The sequence below is a fragment of the Phaseolus vulgaris genome, chromosome 4 (genome assembly GCF_000499845.2).
Source record: "Phaseolus vulgaris cultivar G19833 chromosome 4, P. vulgaris v2.0, whole genome shotgun sequence".
Taxonomy (NCBI): Eukaryota; Viridiplantae; Streptophyta; class Magnoliopsida; order Fabales; family Fabaceae; genus Phaseolus; species Phaseolus vulgaris.
This window is the reverse complement of record NC_023756.2, coordinates 43,926,230-43,945,507: the sequence shown is the minus strand read 5'-3', so window position 1 is coordinate 43,945,507 and position 19,278 is coordinate 43,926,230. Positions and strand designations below refer to the sequence as shown.

The 19,278-nt window shown below is 31.0% G+C and overlaps 1 protein-coding gene across 3 annotated transcripts; it reads left to right on the top strand.

Moving 5' to 3' along the window:
• The first annotated feature begins 1,162 nt into the window (after positions 1 to 1,162).
• Positions 1,163 to 12,435, top strand: LOC137837838 (E3 ubiquitin-protein ligase RING1-like). Of its 3 annotated transcripts, none has more exons than XM_068646986.1 (2): positions 1,163 to 2,536; positions 12,067 to 12,435. In XM_068646986.1, exon 1 carries the CDS (start codon positions 1,437 to 1,439, stop codon positions 2,514 to 2,516), a length of 1,080 nt encoding a protein of 359 aa, XP_068503087.1. In that variant the 5' UTR covers positions 1,163 to 1,436; the 3' UTR covers positions 2,517 to 2,536; positions 12,067 to 12,435. The 3 variants fall into 3 exon arrangements, with proteins under 3 accessions (XP_068503087.1, XP_068503090.1, XP_068503089.1); XM_068646989.1 differs by lacking the exon at positions 12,067 to 12,435 and adding an exon at positions 9,479 to 9,799 and having other exon boundaries at positions 1,248 to 2,536; XM_068646988.1 differs by having other exon boundaries at positions 1,296 to 2,536; positions 11,974 to 12,435.
• The last annotated feature ends 6,843 nt before the right edge of the window (positions 12,436 to 19,278 follow it).

The following is a 19,278-nucleotide window of genomic DNA, read 5'->3' as shown; positions in this document are numbered from 1 at the left end:
AATTGGTAATCAATTATGGTTGAGGTTGAAGACACCACATAATCAATTTTGCTTAAAAAATATAGGACATAATCAATTATCTTACCTGTGTTTTATCATACATAATTAATTATCTACATTAAAAAGGGTTAATTTGCATGCATTTTCTCATACATAATCAATTATCTACTAGAAATAAAGGGTTAATTGATTAGGACCTTAGTGTACTATTGCACATAATCAATTATGGTTCACTTGGTTCCAAGTTTCAATATTGGATTCCTTTCCTTTTTCATGACTCTACGGGGATTCTTTCATGACAGTGTCTCAATGCATTACTTTTCACATGCACATAATGACAAAAATGAATGTCATGCACAGTAAACAAGGACAATGAAGTAAAACCTGAATATGATAGTGATTTTTTACTCGTATTTCTTCGAGTTTCTATGTACTTGAGTGAAGATGCAAAAATCTCATTCACTCATTCTTTCGTTCTCATACACTAATCCAAACATGCTTCATTCACGCTCATCCTTGTTCGTAAATCGTACTACTGCAAATCTAAACACAACATGAAGATCTTGGTAGCTTAACTCTTCCTTTCATAGTTAAGAGTTTTGGTTGAGTAAGGCATTCTACAATTTGAAAACATGCACCAACTTAATGTTGTTTTCTATGTTGACTAAGCTTGAAGGAAGAGAGTACATGAATGACATTACAACTCAAGAATCATTCCATCAAAAATCCTTATAGGGTCATGGAATATGTATTTGTTAAAGTGGACCAATTCTATCAATTCATCTTTTTCACAAACCTTGTAATTCTAGGCACGAAAAAAGATACATGGGTATCTCTCATTTTGAAAAGACTAAATCAAGTTGAAACCTTTTTGGTCCAACCATAACTAGTCATTGATTCATAACTAAAAATGTGACTTTAACTACTGGTGTGGAGAAAAAAACAATTCATGACTATAATCATATAATTTTTTGAATGTTTTATTGATGAGAACCAATTATTAAGATTCATGTAAAGTAATCTAGGAACTCAAAATATATAGTATCTCACATCACACATTTTTTTAACCAAATGAGTAACAACAAAGACTAAATTGACTTCCTAAATTTAATTTCAACAATCTATTTAGCAGTGTTAACCTAATTTTGGAAAGCAGTGTGTAATTTTTGGAAAGAAAATGGGAAACGCAGACAAAAATTATTTTATTTTGTTTGGTTAAAGGTCGTGTCTGGTCCAAGTCCGCGCTTAGTGTCAACTCCCTAAGATAGCGCGTGACTTCATCGTCCGTTTACCGACTCAGATTTTGCACGTTCAGAATATTTACGATATTGCCACCACTCTTTTTCCCTTCTCTCTGTTCTGTTTGTGTCGATACAATTTCTTCTCCCATTTCCTTCTCTCGTTATCTTTCTCTTTTCTCTCCTTTATCCGTTGACATGTCTTCTGCCGGCGGCGACGGTACCTCCGGTGAGCCTCGCCAATACTTCTGCCACCAGTGCAATCGCACCGTCTCTGTAACCCCTTCCCCCTCCTCCGATCTCATCTGCCCCGATTGCAACAGCGGTTTCCTCGAAGAACTCGAAATCCCTAACCCTAACCCTACCCCATCCAATCCTTTCTTCCCTGACTTCCCTCTCGCTGGGGCCACCGCCATTCCCTTCGTCTTCCCAGGAGGAGCGGGCCAGCCCTTTGACGATTTCTCCACGCTCTCTGGCATTCGATCTGACGCCGCCACCGCCGATACTGCCCTCGCGCCCTTTGTCCTCCTCCAGAACTACTTACAAACCCTAAGAGCCGGTGGCGGCGGCGGCAACCTTCAACTTGTGATTGAGTCCGGCGACCCCGGCGGAGCGTTCCGGTTTCCCGGAATCACCCACGGCGACTACTTCTTCGGGACGGGCCTTGAGGAGCTGATCCAGCACCTCGCCGAGAACGATCCGAACCGCTATGGCACCCCGCCGGCTTCTAAGACGGCCGTCGAGGGGCTGCCGGACGTCTCGGTCACCGAGGAGCTGCTTGCATCGGATTCCTCACAATGCGCAGTGTGTAAAGACACGTTCGAACTCGGTGAAACCGCGAAGCAGATGCCCTGTAAGCATATATATCACGCGGACTGCATTTTGCCTTGGTTGGAAATGCATAATTCCTGTCCAGTTTGTCGGTATGAGCTGCCCACAGATGATCCTGATTACGAGCAGAGGGCTCAACGTGGTAGCGGTGGTACCGGCAGTGGGGTGGCTTCCCAGGTGAATTGGAACCTGGCTGTGGGGCCTGGTGGTTCTGCGGATTCGTCTGGTGGCGGAGACAATTCGCAGCGGAGGAGGTTTAGGGTGTCTTCGTTGTGGCCCTTCAGGCAATCTGTTTCTTCTGGTGCTGAGACAAGTAATGTTGGCGGTGGCAACAATGATGATAACAGTAATGTCAATAGTGGGGAAAACAATAGTGGGCAATCGAATTCTGGAAATAGGGGGAATCAGAATTTTGAGTCGGAGACCAGACAGGAAGATCTAGATTGAGAAGCACTCGTGTTTGATATGTAAGTTTGGATGTTACCTCTTTCTTTTGAGTGTTGAATTTTTGTTCTGTTGGATGTTTTGCTTTTTGCAAATTATGATCAAGGTTTTGCATTGTGCTGTTGTCTGTTTCTGATGGCGTAGCTAAGATGATGAATTAGAATAAAAGTCTTCCGTTATGCTTTGTTTGGCTTTGGGTTATTATAGTGATATGCTAGTTTATTTTGGCTCTTTGTGATTCTCCTCGACTGAATTTAATTGTCCGGTGTCTGTTAGGATAGTTTGTATGATTTAAAATTTGTCGCACGTTAGCCATTAGGTGACTAGATAGATCTAGGTACCTCAATCAATGAAATAGTGTCGTTTCTAAACATACAAATTCAGCTAAGTAGTTGTTCTGCTGCTACTTTATCTTTTTTATGTTTCTTTGTTGGTGTAAAATATGAAGAGATTTGTTCTATTAATTTGTTAATTGTAGAAGTGGACCAAAGGATGTGAATATGGTTTCTCTTTTTTCTGACTTGAAAAGCATAAGTCATGAGTTAAATAATGATTTATGGCAGACTTTAGTTCTTACCTCCTAGGAGATAAATATAGCATTGCCACAGTTTTTTCTTTTTATATCTCGTACTGTATAAGTTTGAGGAGCTACCCACTACTAAATCAAGCTTGAACCTCCATGATTAGAACTTTCTTTTCATAATGTGCGTGTCTAATGGTTGGGCGTATGCTTCCTTTTGCTTGGAAAAAGATCTACTAGAATGCTAAGATCAAATGAAATGCATCCCATCAGGTGGGTATATTTTATAAAATGATTTACTTCTTGGCGATCAAGGAGATCCATATTGCACTGTTGTAATTTAGGAAGTTGTAGTTTTTCTGATAAAAAAACTATGATCAAGAGTATTGAGCACTTAAAAAAAATACTATTTTTTATGTGATTTTGCCAAGTTAAATATTTAATGTGCTTAATCAAGTATCCGTTAAATGACTAATTAGTTGGTGGTCCTACTTATTGGATAAATGGAATAAGGAGTTTCTATCCAACTTGTAGACTACTTGATCCACCTTGTTAATCCCATTAGTCGACCAAATGTATCCCTGCATTCTGTTTCATATGATTTCATTTGTATAAGATAATTTTGATATGGACAAATATAAAGCAACTACAACAAAAGTCTTCTTCCACTAGATGAAGTTGGTGATATAGATCACATGACGTCATTGAGCTTGATCAAAAACCAATTTTTCAAAGTAATAAAATTCAAGACATCTACCTTGTCCGAGTCATATTCAAGTAATAGCTCTGTTATTTCTAATATCTATCTCCGAAATTCTTTAGAGTTGATCTCTTTCCCTGATTCCTCAATCAAAACTATTTAATCCCTAAATATGAATTAAATTGGGGTTAATCTTTTGCATATCTTTGGTAAGGACATCTAAAACTATATTGAATAAGTTAGAACTCAAAATTGAGCCTTGTACGACACTTCTCTTGATACTTTATCATATACTTTTTTCAGTAAGTTTTTTTATATGTTTTGCTTCCTCCCATCCATCAACTCTTGTTGAGGATAAATAGCTTTTGTCATTCACCCTGGCATAATATGTGAAGTATAATTTGTGAAATAGTAGCACATTTGTCCGGTTAATAACTTGGTGCTGCTCATATAGTTTGTCAATAGTGCTCAACTAAAGTCAAAATTAAAATTTCCTGTCTGTCTGGCAACATGAAAATTCCTTCAATACCAAATATTCAGTAGTGTATAAATTTTTTAAAAGTAAGTTATTATTTTATTCTGGCTAAATCTGAAGGATATGGATACTAAGAAAACCTTTTATCTCTAGAAAGTGTTTATTTGAAGGTCTTTCCTTTTTCAACAGACCGCACTTTGCTAGAGTGCCATTCAGGAAGTCTGAGCGATTATATTCCAACAACTAGTCCCTATTTTATTTAAGCCAAAATATCTATAAAATCATTTTATGTTTTGTCATATAAAAAATCAACTGATAAAGTAATAAAATGTAATACTGAATACCAAAATAACACGTAGTACAGCAATACATTTGCTACACCAGAGACAAAAGTCTACTATGAAAAATATTCTGTTCACAAACTGTGCATTTCCTTTTAATTACACAACCTATTGTATGATGTATACTTCTAATGCATAAGTATGGTCATGCAGTTTCTAACTATGAAATATATACTTGTAAGTCCTGATACATGATTATCAACAGTCATTTTTTTATGCAAACCTCTCAGCTTGAACATTAATCCAAAAATGTGTGAAAATTTGTGTAGACGGTAAGAAATAATTATGGAATTACTTCTTTTGATTTCAAAAAGAAACAATACTTGGGTATTTAACAAAAACAAAATCCTCATAAAAGGAAATAAATCTCCAGAAATAAAGACTCTAAATCTGGAGCAAATCTACCAAATAATCTCCTAATCCCAATCTCTTAATTTTTGGGATTTCTTACAAACAAGTCTATATTTATTATTCAATCAATCTATATGTACATTAAATGTGTAATATTTACGTCCATATTTCAATAAATTTGCTATTGCAGAATCAGTTATTTTATATCATATATTTTCCTAATAATGAGCTACTTGGAGATGGACACACTGACTCTGTTGGGGGTTTTGGTGGGGGGATTCTTTCAAGCTTCCCTATAATCTTAAGGTTGAGAATGTTAAATTTTTATGTTTGGTAGGACAATTTAAAAATTAATTCCCTGGAACCTAAACGCTTCCTGAAATTGTTTTTAATTAAGTTTCCCATAAAAACTTTCTCATGGGGCAAGTTCCGTGAAGGGATGATGTTTTTATACAATTTTGTCTCTAATCCCGAAGAATATTTTAAGCATACCAAACATATTTATGACATTTTCTGGATACAAGACTTCCGGGATGTAACACAGATAGAGAGAGACTAATGGAATGAAATAGGAAAAAATTCTTATATATTCTTCTTTTTCTCATACATGATCCTCACGAAAGGATCGTTACTAGATGCAAGTTGATAATACTTAAAGAAAATATGAGTAAAATAGCTTGAGAGATCTTAACTTATCTCTCTACTTTTTTAGATTCATATATTTATAAAGATCAGTTCCTTCCTTACAACAAAAGCTTAAGGAAAGAGGAAAAAAAAAACCTCTAGGACACTAGGTTACATAGATACAACACAAAACAACTTTTGCTCATATGATAATATAAATAATTCTAACACTCTCCCTCAAACTTTCAAGATATTTAACGCATATTTCTTTCAAGAAATCACAATACCTTCTTTTGATTGAACCACTTCAATGCCTAGGAAGTATTTGAGACACCTAACTTTAATGGACTACACCTATCTACAATCAATTGTCTCCTACTTTGGGGGACATAGGAACCAAGTGCCATGTGTGATTATGTTCAAGAGCCTACATTTCAACAATCATGGCTTGTCGCCTTCCAAGATGATTAAGTGTTTCCATCACATTTTTGAAATGATAATAGAAGACACAGAAAATAAGTGAGAAATAGGAAGGGGATACCCAATGATAGTCTAGAAAATTGTAAATAGAATTAGGATTACGGATAGAACAAGAACTTTTCTAGAGAGAAATGGGTTAACCAGAATCTTCATTATTCGTAGTCACAATTTTGAGTGATAATTGTGAATGAGTTAATGAAGAGGATTCATCATGTATTATGAGACCAATCAGTTGTGGCTTGCATTGGTAAGTGCTGATGGGCGATGATGATGACCTTGGTGGGTTTAAAGTGGTAGAGGAATTTGGAGTGTTGTGAAGAGCATGGAAAAACTAGGGTTCAACGACTATAATGGGGAAGACTTGTTGGACATAATCAACTTCATGAAGAAAAGGAAGAAATATGTCTTCAAAAAAGGTGATATTTGTAGGCATACAATACCTTTTTGTTTCATGAGAATAACAACAATATCTTTCTTGGAAACACAATATCCTAGGATGACCCATTTGATGGCTCTTGTCGGTAGTTTGTCGAGACTGAAGATAAGTCATCTACAAAATACAAACATCCAAAAACACGAAGAGTAACTTGAAATAGAGGTTCATTTGGGAACACAATGGAATATGCAATTTTATTATCAATCGATGAAGAAGGCATTCCTTTGATAAGATGAAAATTGTAAGAATGGCATCACTCCATTGATGAACTATATTTGTAACAAGTAATAAGGTGTGTAGTTTCAACCAAATGTCTATTTTTTCTCTATCATATACCATTTTGCTAAGGTGTATGTAGACAAGTAGATTGATGTAAAATTCTATGTGAATTCAATAGTAGAAAATGCAGAAGAAAAATATTCTTTGGCATTATTACTTATGAGGATTTTGATAACTTGTCCAATTTGATTTTTTTATTTTGTTCGAGAAAGATATAAAGATAGACAAAAGTTCAAAATCATCTTTCATTATATAAGCTCAAGTGCACCAAGAGTATGTAAACACGACTTGGTCCCCAAATGTTGAAGTGAATGATAAAAAATTTACATCTTAACTCATTTAGCTTGAGAAAAGAGGATCTAACATGTTTTCTAATTTGACATGACCCATACTCTAGGACTTGAAGGTTACCGAGTTCAAGAACTATTTGTTTTAATATGAATAATTCAAGCGATCTTGCAAAAGTTTAGGAGAAGGAAATGCAATACAAGACATGAGTGATCTGGTCCCAAAATAGTACAATCTTCGCACTTTATGTCCTTTGTTGATCAGTCTACCTGTACCATCTTCTTGTATAACAAATGAGTTGGCATCAAAGGTTACAAAACTATTTAATTACTTAGTTAATTGACTTAGAGAGATAAGATTAAAGAGGCATGCAAGAACAAATAAAACAGATTTTTAAGTTTAAAGAAGGAGAAAGTAAAACTTTACCAACTTTCTCCTATAACATCTCTAAATTTTGGATCCGTTGACTAAGGTTATGAAGTGAGGAATTTTTGGAGAAGAAATAGAAGAGAACGAGGAGATATTACCATAAATATTATCAAAAGATTGTGAGATGTAGGTTGTGGACAAACTGGGATGTGTGGAAGATTGTGCTTGGCTGCTGGAATTAGTTTCTCCATAAATTAAAATTAGTTTTATACATGAACTAACTTGTAGAAACTCTCTTATAACTTCTATAAATTTTTATTTTTAACTTGTACATAAGCTAATTTTAGCTTTTGTAGAAGTTAATTTCGTTTTTTTTTTCTTTTCAATTTTATCTCCTATAAAAGCTTGTGGAGAAATAAGCCTCAAATAAAACAAGCCAGTATACAAATCCATTTTTAGGTAATTAACGAACATGTGTGTGTGTATACACACACAGTTTACATTAAGACTATAATACTCTGGAAAACCTGTTCAATTGATTTTTTCAGGGTTTCAAATAGAGAGGTAAGAGTTGCCCCTATCCACTACTCATAGAGGCTGCTCAGTTTAGCAGTTTAGTGTGGCAGCCATTGCAGGCCTCAGCAGGTGGTATGTGTTGATTCTAAAATAGCCATCTAATCAGAGACATTAGGACATTTTTGGAAGGCTATTTTTTATATTTTATTTTCCAAAAATGAAATATATAAATGTAATAACAGTGAAAATGTTAAAAAATACTTGCATTTAGAAGAGGATGATTAGGGATTCCTATCTAGGTAAAACTTGTTCTGACTTTTGCTGCTATTTACTTGTATGTTTTTGTTTAAGACAACTATGACTTCTTATTGTTAATTATGAATATCACTAATGTCAATTTATCATTCTTTAGAATTTAGAAGTATATAATATGCACAATATAAAAAATTAAAAATTTGTAGTTATTCTGCTATACACTATACCTAGCATTTGTGGAGCTAGCCACTATCAAAGATTTAAAATGACACAGACTACAAGAAATTTTCTGTACTGCCTGATCCAGATGGCATACTTGTTGCCCTATAGTGAATTTGAATTGGATTGGACCATGCCCTTTTAATTTGGCAGGTAGTTATATTTGATGACGGTTATACAGGGTTCTTTAAAACTTTACTTCATCATTTAAGGTCATGGCTTCATATGCTTCTGATTTTCTATTTTCAAATCTAAAGGACTATATAGATAATAAAATAATATGGTTCATATATTCATCTATTATTGAACGGTATCCTCTTGTTCTTGGAAGATTTAAATTCTCAAATTTCTGTTTTTTGTTGAAATTGTGGTTATTGTTTTATTGTACAGCTTTCATAAAGTTGTTTTTTGGGTGTATGTACCTATCTTAAGGATTGAGTGTTATAGGCTGTAGTTATTCCTTGTATTGTACTCTTCTCTTATCTGCATACATGAAATGCATCAGTTGAGCACAATAACTACTTATTTTTATCACCTCTAAATTTAAGTAGGTATTAGAGTGGGTACGATCCTGCTTTGTCTTCTCATTGTCAAACTGTCATTGTCCGCTGCCACCATCCAGCAATTTTTTTTTGTCTGGAAAAGTTAAGGTTAGGTGTGCCCTAGGAGTGCAACCCAACCCCCGGTGTTTGCATGACCAAAAGTTCCGAGACACACTTCCATGGGTTGATCTTGTTGGTGTTTTGCACAGTTTGTGTGCTCCACATGTTGTCTTCATGTGGCTAGAATCCGTTGGACCACCGCCATTCATCTAGTTAGCATCTTTTGCACATGTTTCTGCCCTTGGTTCCCTGTTTCAACATCCTTGGACAGGTGGTCTAGTCTCCCCCCTTTTTGTAGAGTTATGGTTCCTTGGTCAAGGATATGTTGACCATTTGGAGAAGGAAGTCAATGTTGTTCCTACTAAAAATAAATCTTGGTGGCAAAAACTTGACTTCCATATATGTGTTGATTTATGACAATAGGTTTAACACAATGTGTTAGAGATACTTTTCAGAAGAAGGCTCGAGATACTTTTACTATATGTTGGTTGATGATGTTATCTTTTTCAGGAGACACCTTTCTTCTCATCCCCCGTGGAAACTCCTTTTCAACAAATTCTCAATATTTCATCCTTGGTCCATTGATGATTTTGACTTCTTCTCACTCCAATCTCAATGAAAACTTGCCTTCATCCCTTTTTCATTGTTCAATTGATGTAGCTCCACTACCCCTCCTTACATTCTAGGGCAAGACACAGAGAGATCGTCTCACGATTCTTGAAGTCTCTCGAGATTAATATCCTCCTCCAATAGTTTCCCATGTCATGGATCCTTCTCTATCTACTCCTTCACATGACTCCATTTCAAAATGGCCCATCGCACTTAGGAAAGGTATTCAATCTACTGGTAATCCATATCTTGTTTATATTCGCTTGTCTCCATCATACTCTCTTTTGTTTTCTCTTTATCTTGTACTCCTATTCCTTAAAATGTCCATGAGGCACTTAATCATCTTGAAATATGACATGCTATGAATGAAGTGCGGGCTCTTGCAAACAATGACACATGGAGGCTTGTTCCTCTTCCCCTTGGAAGAAGACAGTTGATTGTCTTGAAGTTCAGTTAGTATTCAAAGGGTATGCCTAAATTTATGGACTTGACTATTGTGGCCAAGGTTGTCATTCACCATTGGCCACTTTACCACTAACACTACAAATGTTTTTCTTTGTGGTGATATTAAGAAAGAAATTTACATGAGGCAACCTCCTAGAGTTGTTGCTCAGAGAGTATAGTTTAATATGTAAATTACACCACTATTTCTATGGGCTGAAGCAATCACCTCGAGCTTGGTTTGGTTAATTTAGTCATATCATACTATGCAAACTTTTAGATTAAAATAAAGTGAGGAAGGTTATTCAGTTTTCTATTGTCATACTTCTCTTGGAAAGTGTGCTCATCTAATGGTTTATATTGATGATATAGTTATTATAGAAAACAATGCCACTAGGATTTTTCAAGTAAAAGAACACTTATTCAGCCATTTTTAGACCAAAGACCTTAGTTATCTGAAATACTTTTTGGGTATTGAAAAGTGTCTCCGTTAGAGGAAAGTGTTGTTATTTCACAACAAAAATATGTTCTTGATATTCTTGAGGAGACAAGGATGGCAAACTGCAAACGTATTGATAGTTTTATGGACCAAATCAAAAGTTAATGGTGGATCAAGGTGAAAATTTTCAAAATCCAAAGAGATATAGGAGGCTAGTGGAAAAACTTATTTATCTTACACTTACTATAATGAGACCTAGTATCTCTTATGCAATTGGAGTTGTTTGTCAATTTATGCGAATTGTTGTATGAAGTCAACGAAAACGCTCAAATATATCAAAAAGGCTCAAGGATAAGGATTGTTAAATGAGGACACGGGAAATACTCAAATTATAAGGTGTTGTGATGCAAATTGAGCTGGTTTGTCCCATTAATAGGGAGATCCATCTCAGGATAATATGTTCTCATTGGAGGTAATACTGTCTACGAAATGTTGCTTGGTCCAGTGGAGAAGCCAAATATAAATCTGACTTTGGTCACTTATGAACTTGTGTGGATTAAGCAACTCCTTCAAAGCTGAAAATTTGTGAAGTTGTATTGTGATAATCAACCAGCCCTTGTCTCCAATCTAGTGTTTCATGAGAGAAGCTAACACATAGAGATCGATTGTCATTCTCTTAACGAGAAATTGTTATCCAGGAACTTTATATCAAATTTATTAGATCTAATGACCAGCTTGCAGACATTCTAACCAAGTCTTTGGGAGAGCCTTAGTTTATATATTTCAAGCTTGGTGCATACAATTTATATGCTCATGCTTGAAGGGAAGTGTTGAGATTGTGTTATTATTTTATTATAGAGCTTTCATAAACCTGTTTTTTTGGGTGTATATGCCTATCCTAAGGATGGAGTGTTACATGCTATAGCTATCCCTTGTATTTTACTCTTCTCTCTTTTTCTATATATATATGAAATACATCAGTTGAGCAAATATATGATTTTTATCACCTCTAAATATGAAATACATTGTTGAACTTTATAGAAGTCATGCTTGCTTGCTTTAGGGGCGGCCCTGGTTTCTTGAAGATATGAATTGTGGAAATTATTTGTATGAATTATCTATCTACGATCTTCGTCTTTTGATGTTTCTGTATTTCTCATCTGCTGATTTACAAACAAAAGTCAAAATTTCCTATGAAAAACGTGAGCCATCTCTGCCACAAAATGTTATATGCTATTTATCAATGTCAATTCTATCTTCACAAGTGGGTATTGTTCTTGCCAGTGACATTCATTGTAAAGAAAGTCAAATCGTGCAATGTAGTGTTACAGTTAGATTAGTTATTTATCACTGGGAGTTTTTAAATTTCAAAGATCAAGGCCATTACTTGTGGACTGAGTGTTTTACTGTTTATGCTATTGATAGCGCGTTCTCTATTTTTTTTTAATAAGCAACGTAACCACTTCTAGATGTCCTTTAAGCTACTTTTATATTTTCTGTTCTTGACCTTTTACAGGATGCTACAATGTAGTTAGCATCTTTTTCGTGATATTGCTTCTCAGATGCCATACACTTGAGCAGGTTTTCATTTTTCTCAACTTTCTTGCAGGTATGTGGAGTTTTTCAAATTTGCAGCATTTGTTGAATAGAAATGATGTTAAATATCAATTAGTGGTTCGTGACAGTTGAAAATGTTATTGGATTATAATGAACTTACGCAACTGTCCACCATGTTTTGAGTTCTTTCTTTCTATAACTAGAGCAATACCTGTCCGACGCACAGGCAGAAAAAGAAAATTAAAACAGTGTGTGTATAAGTAATAAAAAATTTAAGCAAAAGATGTGTAGGTCCACAATGCACAAAAAACCAACACGTGGATGAGTAGAAAGGTGGTTGGATAGAATTTATATTACTGCTACTATTGATGATATGTACATTACTATTGGTTCAATATTTTCTTAATTTTGTTTTCTATTACGTGACTCCTGTCCTTTCTCCCTTATACTCCTTTCTGCTAACCCAATAAATCCTTCTGATGCATTGCTGCCAAAGCTATAATGCATTGAGTTTCCCCCCTCTTGTTAGTCGAAATTTATTCACAATTCTTTATTTTGTAATTTTCAATAAATGTCAATAATATTCAAATTGCATTAAAATGAATGTGTTAGAAAGTATATGGTTATTAGTCCTTCAATAATCTGAAAATATGGAGCAGAGGAAGCCTTCAAACCCCCGAAGGAAGATTTCTTGTGTGAGAAACTTACTTTCATAGATGGGACTCTCCCCCATTCTATTTTTGTCTTTTTCTTTTCTCAGAAATTGGTCCAGTTTTCCTACGCATAGTCTTGTGCTGAATCTGTATGTCTGGTTTGAAACGTTACTCTTAAATGGAGATTTGGTGAGTAGCGTAATGACATTTGTTAACTTTACAGAGTAGTTGGGTACATTCACCCATGAAATGGTGGCATTAACTTTGCCATCACTCTAGGAGTTTAGGTTGTAAATGAACGTAGGTGCTGTCTAATCATTTGTTGAGAAGTTTCAATGTTTCCTGAATTTTGACATGAATTACTTTTGACTCAGTTTCTTCAAAGATGATGTGATGCCTTAGAAGTGAGTAGAAAACCCAATTTATGTAGCTACTTTTGACCCAATAACTTCCTCCTCATCAACTAGTTCATTTAGAAAAGGTTTCTTATGATTCAAAGAACATCAAAGGTAAGATAATTGGCACGTCACATACTTGATAGAGATGGAAAGATGAAAAAGTTCTGAATTTTGTAAATTAGTGCCCATATAAGATGGAATGGACAAACTTCTAACTAAGATCATCATAAATGTGTGAGTAACCATTTAAATCTTTTAAAATGAATTTTAAAATACTAATTAACTATTATTGATAGCAAATTATGTTTTATATAATTCAAATTTCTGATGACGTGACGTGTTATCTAATAATCTCTGTTTATTTATACGTAAAAAAATCATTGAAATCTACCTATCATGAACTCTTTCCAATTTTTTTCTTTATTACAGACTCGTAATAAATTTGAACATAAAACAGTAAATAGGTGGTGTCCATGAAAAATGATGAAAAATACATTTTTCCATCACCATGGGAATGCTAGATGTTATAATTATTTTAATCTCACGACTAGTAAAAATACATGCATAGCTCTTCACATTTTTATTTCGTTAAAATACATATTATTTTTATAAGTAATTAATAAAAAAGTAGAAAAATTATTATAATTTAATATATACACACACATATAATTTTATAATTATTAATTATGATCTTCTTAAAATTATTTATTATTTATTAAAAGATCAATAACTGAGTTTTTATTTATTAAGAGCATAAATGATAATAATAATATATTATTACTATCATTATTAAAATAAGAGTATGTTTTAAAATTATAAAAATAAATTATTTTAATTTTATTGTAGGTAACTTTTTTTATTAGGTAACTAATTTTTTTGTTATGAATAATTATTTAAATTTAAATTTTAAAAAGTAAAATTATTAGAAATTGTGTACAGTACCTTGTGACACGAGTCACTTATTGCCGAATTACTTTGCTTCCCTCATCCCCAGACAAACGGGTGGCACGCAACTTTTGTAAGTTATAAACTTGTTTTTCATGACATTTGTGCCTCCATTTTGCTTCAAATATACATCTCTCACGATATTTTCAGTATCCTTGCTTTTTTTTTTAAGAGTTGCTTGCTAGTTTTAATATTATTGATTTTTATCCGAGAAAGTCATGTTGTATCCTAGGATACTTACACAATATTTTGCAGGTAAGTTTTTGTTGACAGTGATCTCTTATGTTTCAGAAAATTATCTTCAAAAATATATTTCAACATTATCATATATAAATTTTTTAAAGTATAAAATAATTACAAAAAGTATGTTTTATCACCTTCAAAAATATATTTCAACATTATCATATAAAACTTTTTTTAAAGTATAAATAATTAAAAAAAATATATATGTTTTACCACTTCTATCGTAAAAAACATCATTACAATTTTCTTATATTATTTTATTTTTAGTTGAATCATGATTGACATAATGATCAATTTCATTAACATCCCCTTTACCTCTAAACATATTCACTTCATCTAATAAATTACTCTAAAACTCCTTGCTCATTACAATTATTTCATATATTACTACTAAAACAATTTTTTAAAATAGATAATACGTAACATTTTTTTCCCGTTGATTAGGTATTCTTGATTGTCAAAAATACATATTTTATTTTCGCTCCTCCAATGTTAAAAATCACCCAAATTACTAAAGTTATACTATTTAAAATGCAAATTTAACTTCTAAAACTGTGAAATTACTAAAGTTGAAAACTATAGTTTACTACAATCTCAAATTGCTATACTGTGATAATATCCTTTGAGAGGGTATATTCTAAAAAAAGTCAACCACCATTAGAGACAACTCCAACCCTCATTAATAATGTATTTTATTCTGAAATTTATACTATTATACTTAACCATACAATTCCCTACCTTCACTTTATATTCATGAGAAGTCATATCACCAGTTCATAATAAAAATATAAGAATGCATGTTCAGAACATAAAATACATAAATAATTTTAATTTATAAGATGTTTTGATTTACTTATATACTATGAAATGTTTTTATTTATAGTTGGTGGATTTCAATATTTTTTTTATGCATTAAAAGCTCTGGTTTTGATTCTTAAGACAAAATTTTATTATATAATCACATAAAATATGTAATTTCTCAATCATGCTACTTAAAGATTAAAACATGTTGTAATAACATTGCATATTATTATAAAGTAGCAAAATCTAAATGTTAGGCACTATTTGACTTGATTAATTTGTTAGGCAGTAGTTTATGATAGCAATAACTTTTTCTTGTTTACTTTTATGCAATCAGAAATTGCCCTTTTAACTAATCAAAGAAGGTATGGAACCAATACTTGGTTCATGAGTTAGGTACGATAATATTGGTAAAGTAAAATGTAAATATCACTTTTCATTATTAATCACACTAAATTCTATATATTATATACACTTATAATTTTATACTTAATATGTTTAAGTTTATACTAGAAATTAAACTCATTTATATTTAAAATGTCAAAGTCAATTCATAATGTTGATACAAAATAATTATTGATTAAAAATTTAAAACAAATAACCTATTGACAATCACCCATTCATTACATTATAACTAAGTCGAATTTAAATTTAATAATTTAACATAATAATATTTTATCTGTGATTTTCCAAAACCGCCTAAAAATAGCTAATTTTACAAATAGTGGAATTTATTATGAAATTAAGATCTTCTCTAAAATCAATCAAAGTTACAATCATTTTTCCCAATATTTAAACATATAACAATTTAAGTAAATTTGAAATTATAGAAGATATATAAGTAAAAAAAACGTATGAGTTTCGAATATATTTGGATTAAGTTGTTAAAAAGAGGTAAAAACATAATAAGGAGCATTGAACACTACTTTAAGAAATTTGAATTTTTTTTGAAAAACTTGGTCTAACAAGTTTTAATAGATAAAGTTATATTTGATAAACAATTTGTGAAGTAGTTTTCTTTCAGAGTAACATGTGATGAAAAAACGTAAAAAATAAGGTAGAAAAGAGATTTGCACAAAGATATTTTATATTTACGATAGATACACGATAAATCACACTCTTCTAAACAACTATGAACAAAAACAGTTGTTTTTCCTCATAACTACAAGGTTTAAGTATTGCTTAAGAAAATAAGAGATTTGGCATGTTCTTGTTGCAAGAGTTTTGTTAGTCTTTCTTTTTAAAAAAAATATTTTTTATAAAGAGCTCGAGAAGAAAAGAGTTGTTGCAAAACCATTGAAGTCATTGTGAGTATCTTATTTTGGTACTTCTTCCTATTGCGTTTGGTCACACCTGTAGCTCAAGTGAAATAAATACTCTTGACTTAACATTAAATATGTGTGACTTTTTTTATAACACCTCTAAAACACATAAATCTTCTTAAGCTGAGGCATGTAGTCTTTTCTATCTTTTGAGGAAAAATTAGAGGGTCTACACTGTGTCTTTTCCAAAAAAATTGTTCGTGTAAAGCAACTTTCAACATGTTTTTCAAAAGATCTGACATTGATAAAACGTTGCAAGATCCTCCTAGAAGAATAAAGAGTGTACATTTCTTATGGGCATAAAATAAACAATTATAAGGTTAATGTGTACTATAAACTACTTTAGGATTCCTTATGTCATATGAAGTATATTCATTGTTTGTCTAAGTAAAATCTTAGTAGACAAAGAGCATATGCATAATGCTTATGTGTGTCAAATGAAACACATTAAAAAATATTTACAATTGTTGAACCACACAATTTGTGATTATCGGACTAAACTAAACACTTTGTATCTAATGATTTGATACATATAAAATTATGTTTTACACTTAATTATTTAACCACACAATCAAAATAAAACAAATGATATGTTGAATTTAAATCTAACAAAAGTCAATATGAATTTATAAGAATTTATAGTAATACTAAAACAAATAAAAGTCCACTTAAAAAAGTATAAATAGATAACAATAAATATATATATATATATATATATATATTATTCATTTATAGCACATTTATAAACATTTATTATATCATTTATTTCTTAATTGATTTGAGTGGAGGTAGAATTTCTACTCTTCAAACATTTAACAGAAGACTCACACCTAAAAAAAGATATTTTAAAATACTATCTCAATATTTGTAAAACAAAAATTGATTGCAGTTGTTTAAATTACCAAAAAAATAGCATATATGGTATATAAAATTTTAGAAACTCAATCTCAAAAAATAATTTGAAATGAATAATTTGAAACACAACTATTCTTCAGTAACAATGAAGTTATGTTGCAGAACTAATGTTTAATTGTGATTTTTTTTTATGAAACTGGTACCATTATATTCAAAATTACGTAAATAGATATTTTTTTTAAAATTATAATATTAAGTAAATCGTGCTTTAAAATATGATTTTATAATATAAATAAGAATGATTTGAAACATACACATTTACAAGGTTAAAATTATATTTCAAAGTACGTTTTCAAATTTTTTTTATTGAAATTGTGTTTAAAAAAGTAATTTCATATTTTAATTTTATAAATCGTTTGTCGAAATTTCTTAAATAAATTCGCACATTAATTTATGATTTTAATGTAATCCTACATTAATTTAGGGTTTTAATGAAATCGTATATTAGTTGACTATTTCAGTTCTTTTTAAATAAATTAGTACATTTGATTAACGATTTGGGTTTTTTAATATTTTTGTTGTTATTCTTTAAAAATTGGTTTCTCTATGATTTTTTTTAAGGATTTGTTTTTTTTTCATACCCTAAGAATCATGATTTTTGAAAATAGTAAATCTTTGGAATTATGATTCCAAACTATTAGTAAAATCTATTTAGTTGATAAAAAAAGGTTATTGAAAACATTCATGTTCTTAAAATAAATAGTAATATTTTTTTTTTATTAAATTTGTAATTTATCACTAAAAAAATCATGAAATAAAAATCAGATAAAAAAAAAAAAATTAGTTGCTACTAAATTAGGGACAATTTTAGATACACAAAAATTTTCTAATTTTTAAATTAATTTTTATTGTTAAATGGTTTCTAAATTGTATGTAATTTTAAAAAATATTATATTTTAAAAATAAATCAACATAATTTTCTAGATTTATAGGAAACTAAAAGTTTTCTTTTTTACTAAAACACTCTTAATAAATGCTAATATTTAAATATTATTTAACATTTATTTTTCTTCCAACCAATCAAATCATATTAGCTACTATGTCTATATTTTTTTTTCCTTTTCTATCTTTGTCTCTCCAAATATAAAATAACAAGTGAATGTTCCTTATTATTTTCCTTTCTATGGTAAAAAAATTCATGGGAATTTATTTTTTACTAACTCTTATCAAAGTTTAACATAAAACAATAAACACAGATAATAATTTCATATGGAAAGTAAATACTTTTTCATTGCCATGAGATGCTAAATGTTTTAATTTTAATTATCTTAATTTCAAGATGTGGACACTAAACATGTTTAGTGTGAAGAAAAAGATTGCAGTCCTTTGTCTTTTTAAAATGGTTGATGGTGAAATTAAGGGTTTGATTGGTAGAGATAGAAAAAAAAAGGAAAAAAATTAATTAGTTGATTTTAAAGAGGAAACTTAATTTAAAAATATATGTGATTGCTATATTATTTTTTTTTATCTATATTGACGTTTTATTAAATTATTTAAATCACTACAAGAAAATTATGAAATAAAAATTAATTTTACAGACAAAAATAATTAGTTACTATATTGACTAAATTAGAGATAATTTTAGAAACCAAATTTTTATTTTGTTTTTAAATTAGTTTCTATTATTGTTAAATGGTTTCTAAATTGGTATCTAATTAGTTACCAAGGTTTTTGCTACCAAATTTAGAATCTAAATATTTGAAAGTTAAAACATTGGTAGCTAATTAGATACTAATTTAGAAACTATTTAAGAATAATAAACTAATTTAGAAAAAAAAAAAAATAGTTTCTTAATTTAGTCACTATAACAACTAATTATTTTTTGCCTCTAAAATTGATTTCTATTTCATGATTTTCTTGTAATGAACTATATCATTTTTAATTTTTTTTTCTATTTTATTCTACTAAATAATTAAATATTTAATGTATTTATTATTTATTCACCTTTTCTTAATTTATTATCTTTTTCTCTATTCTTATAGTCCAT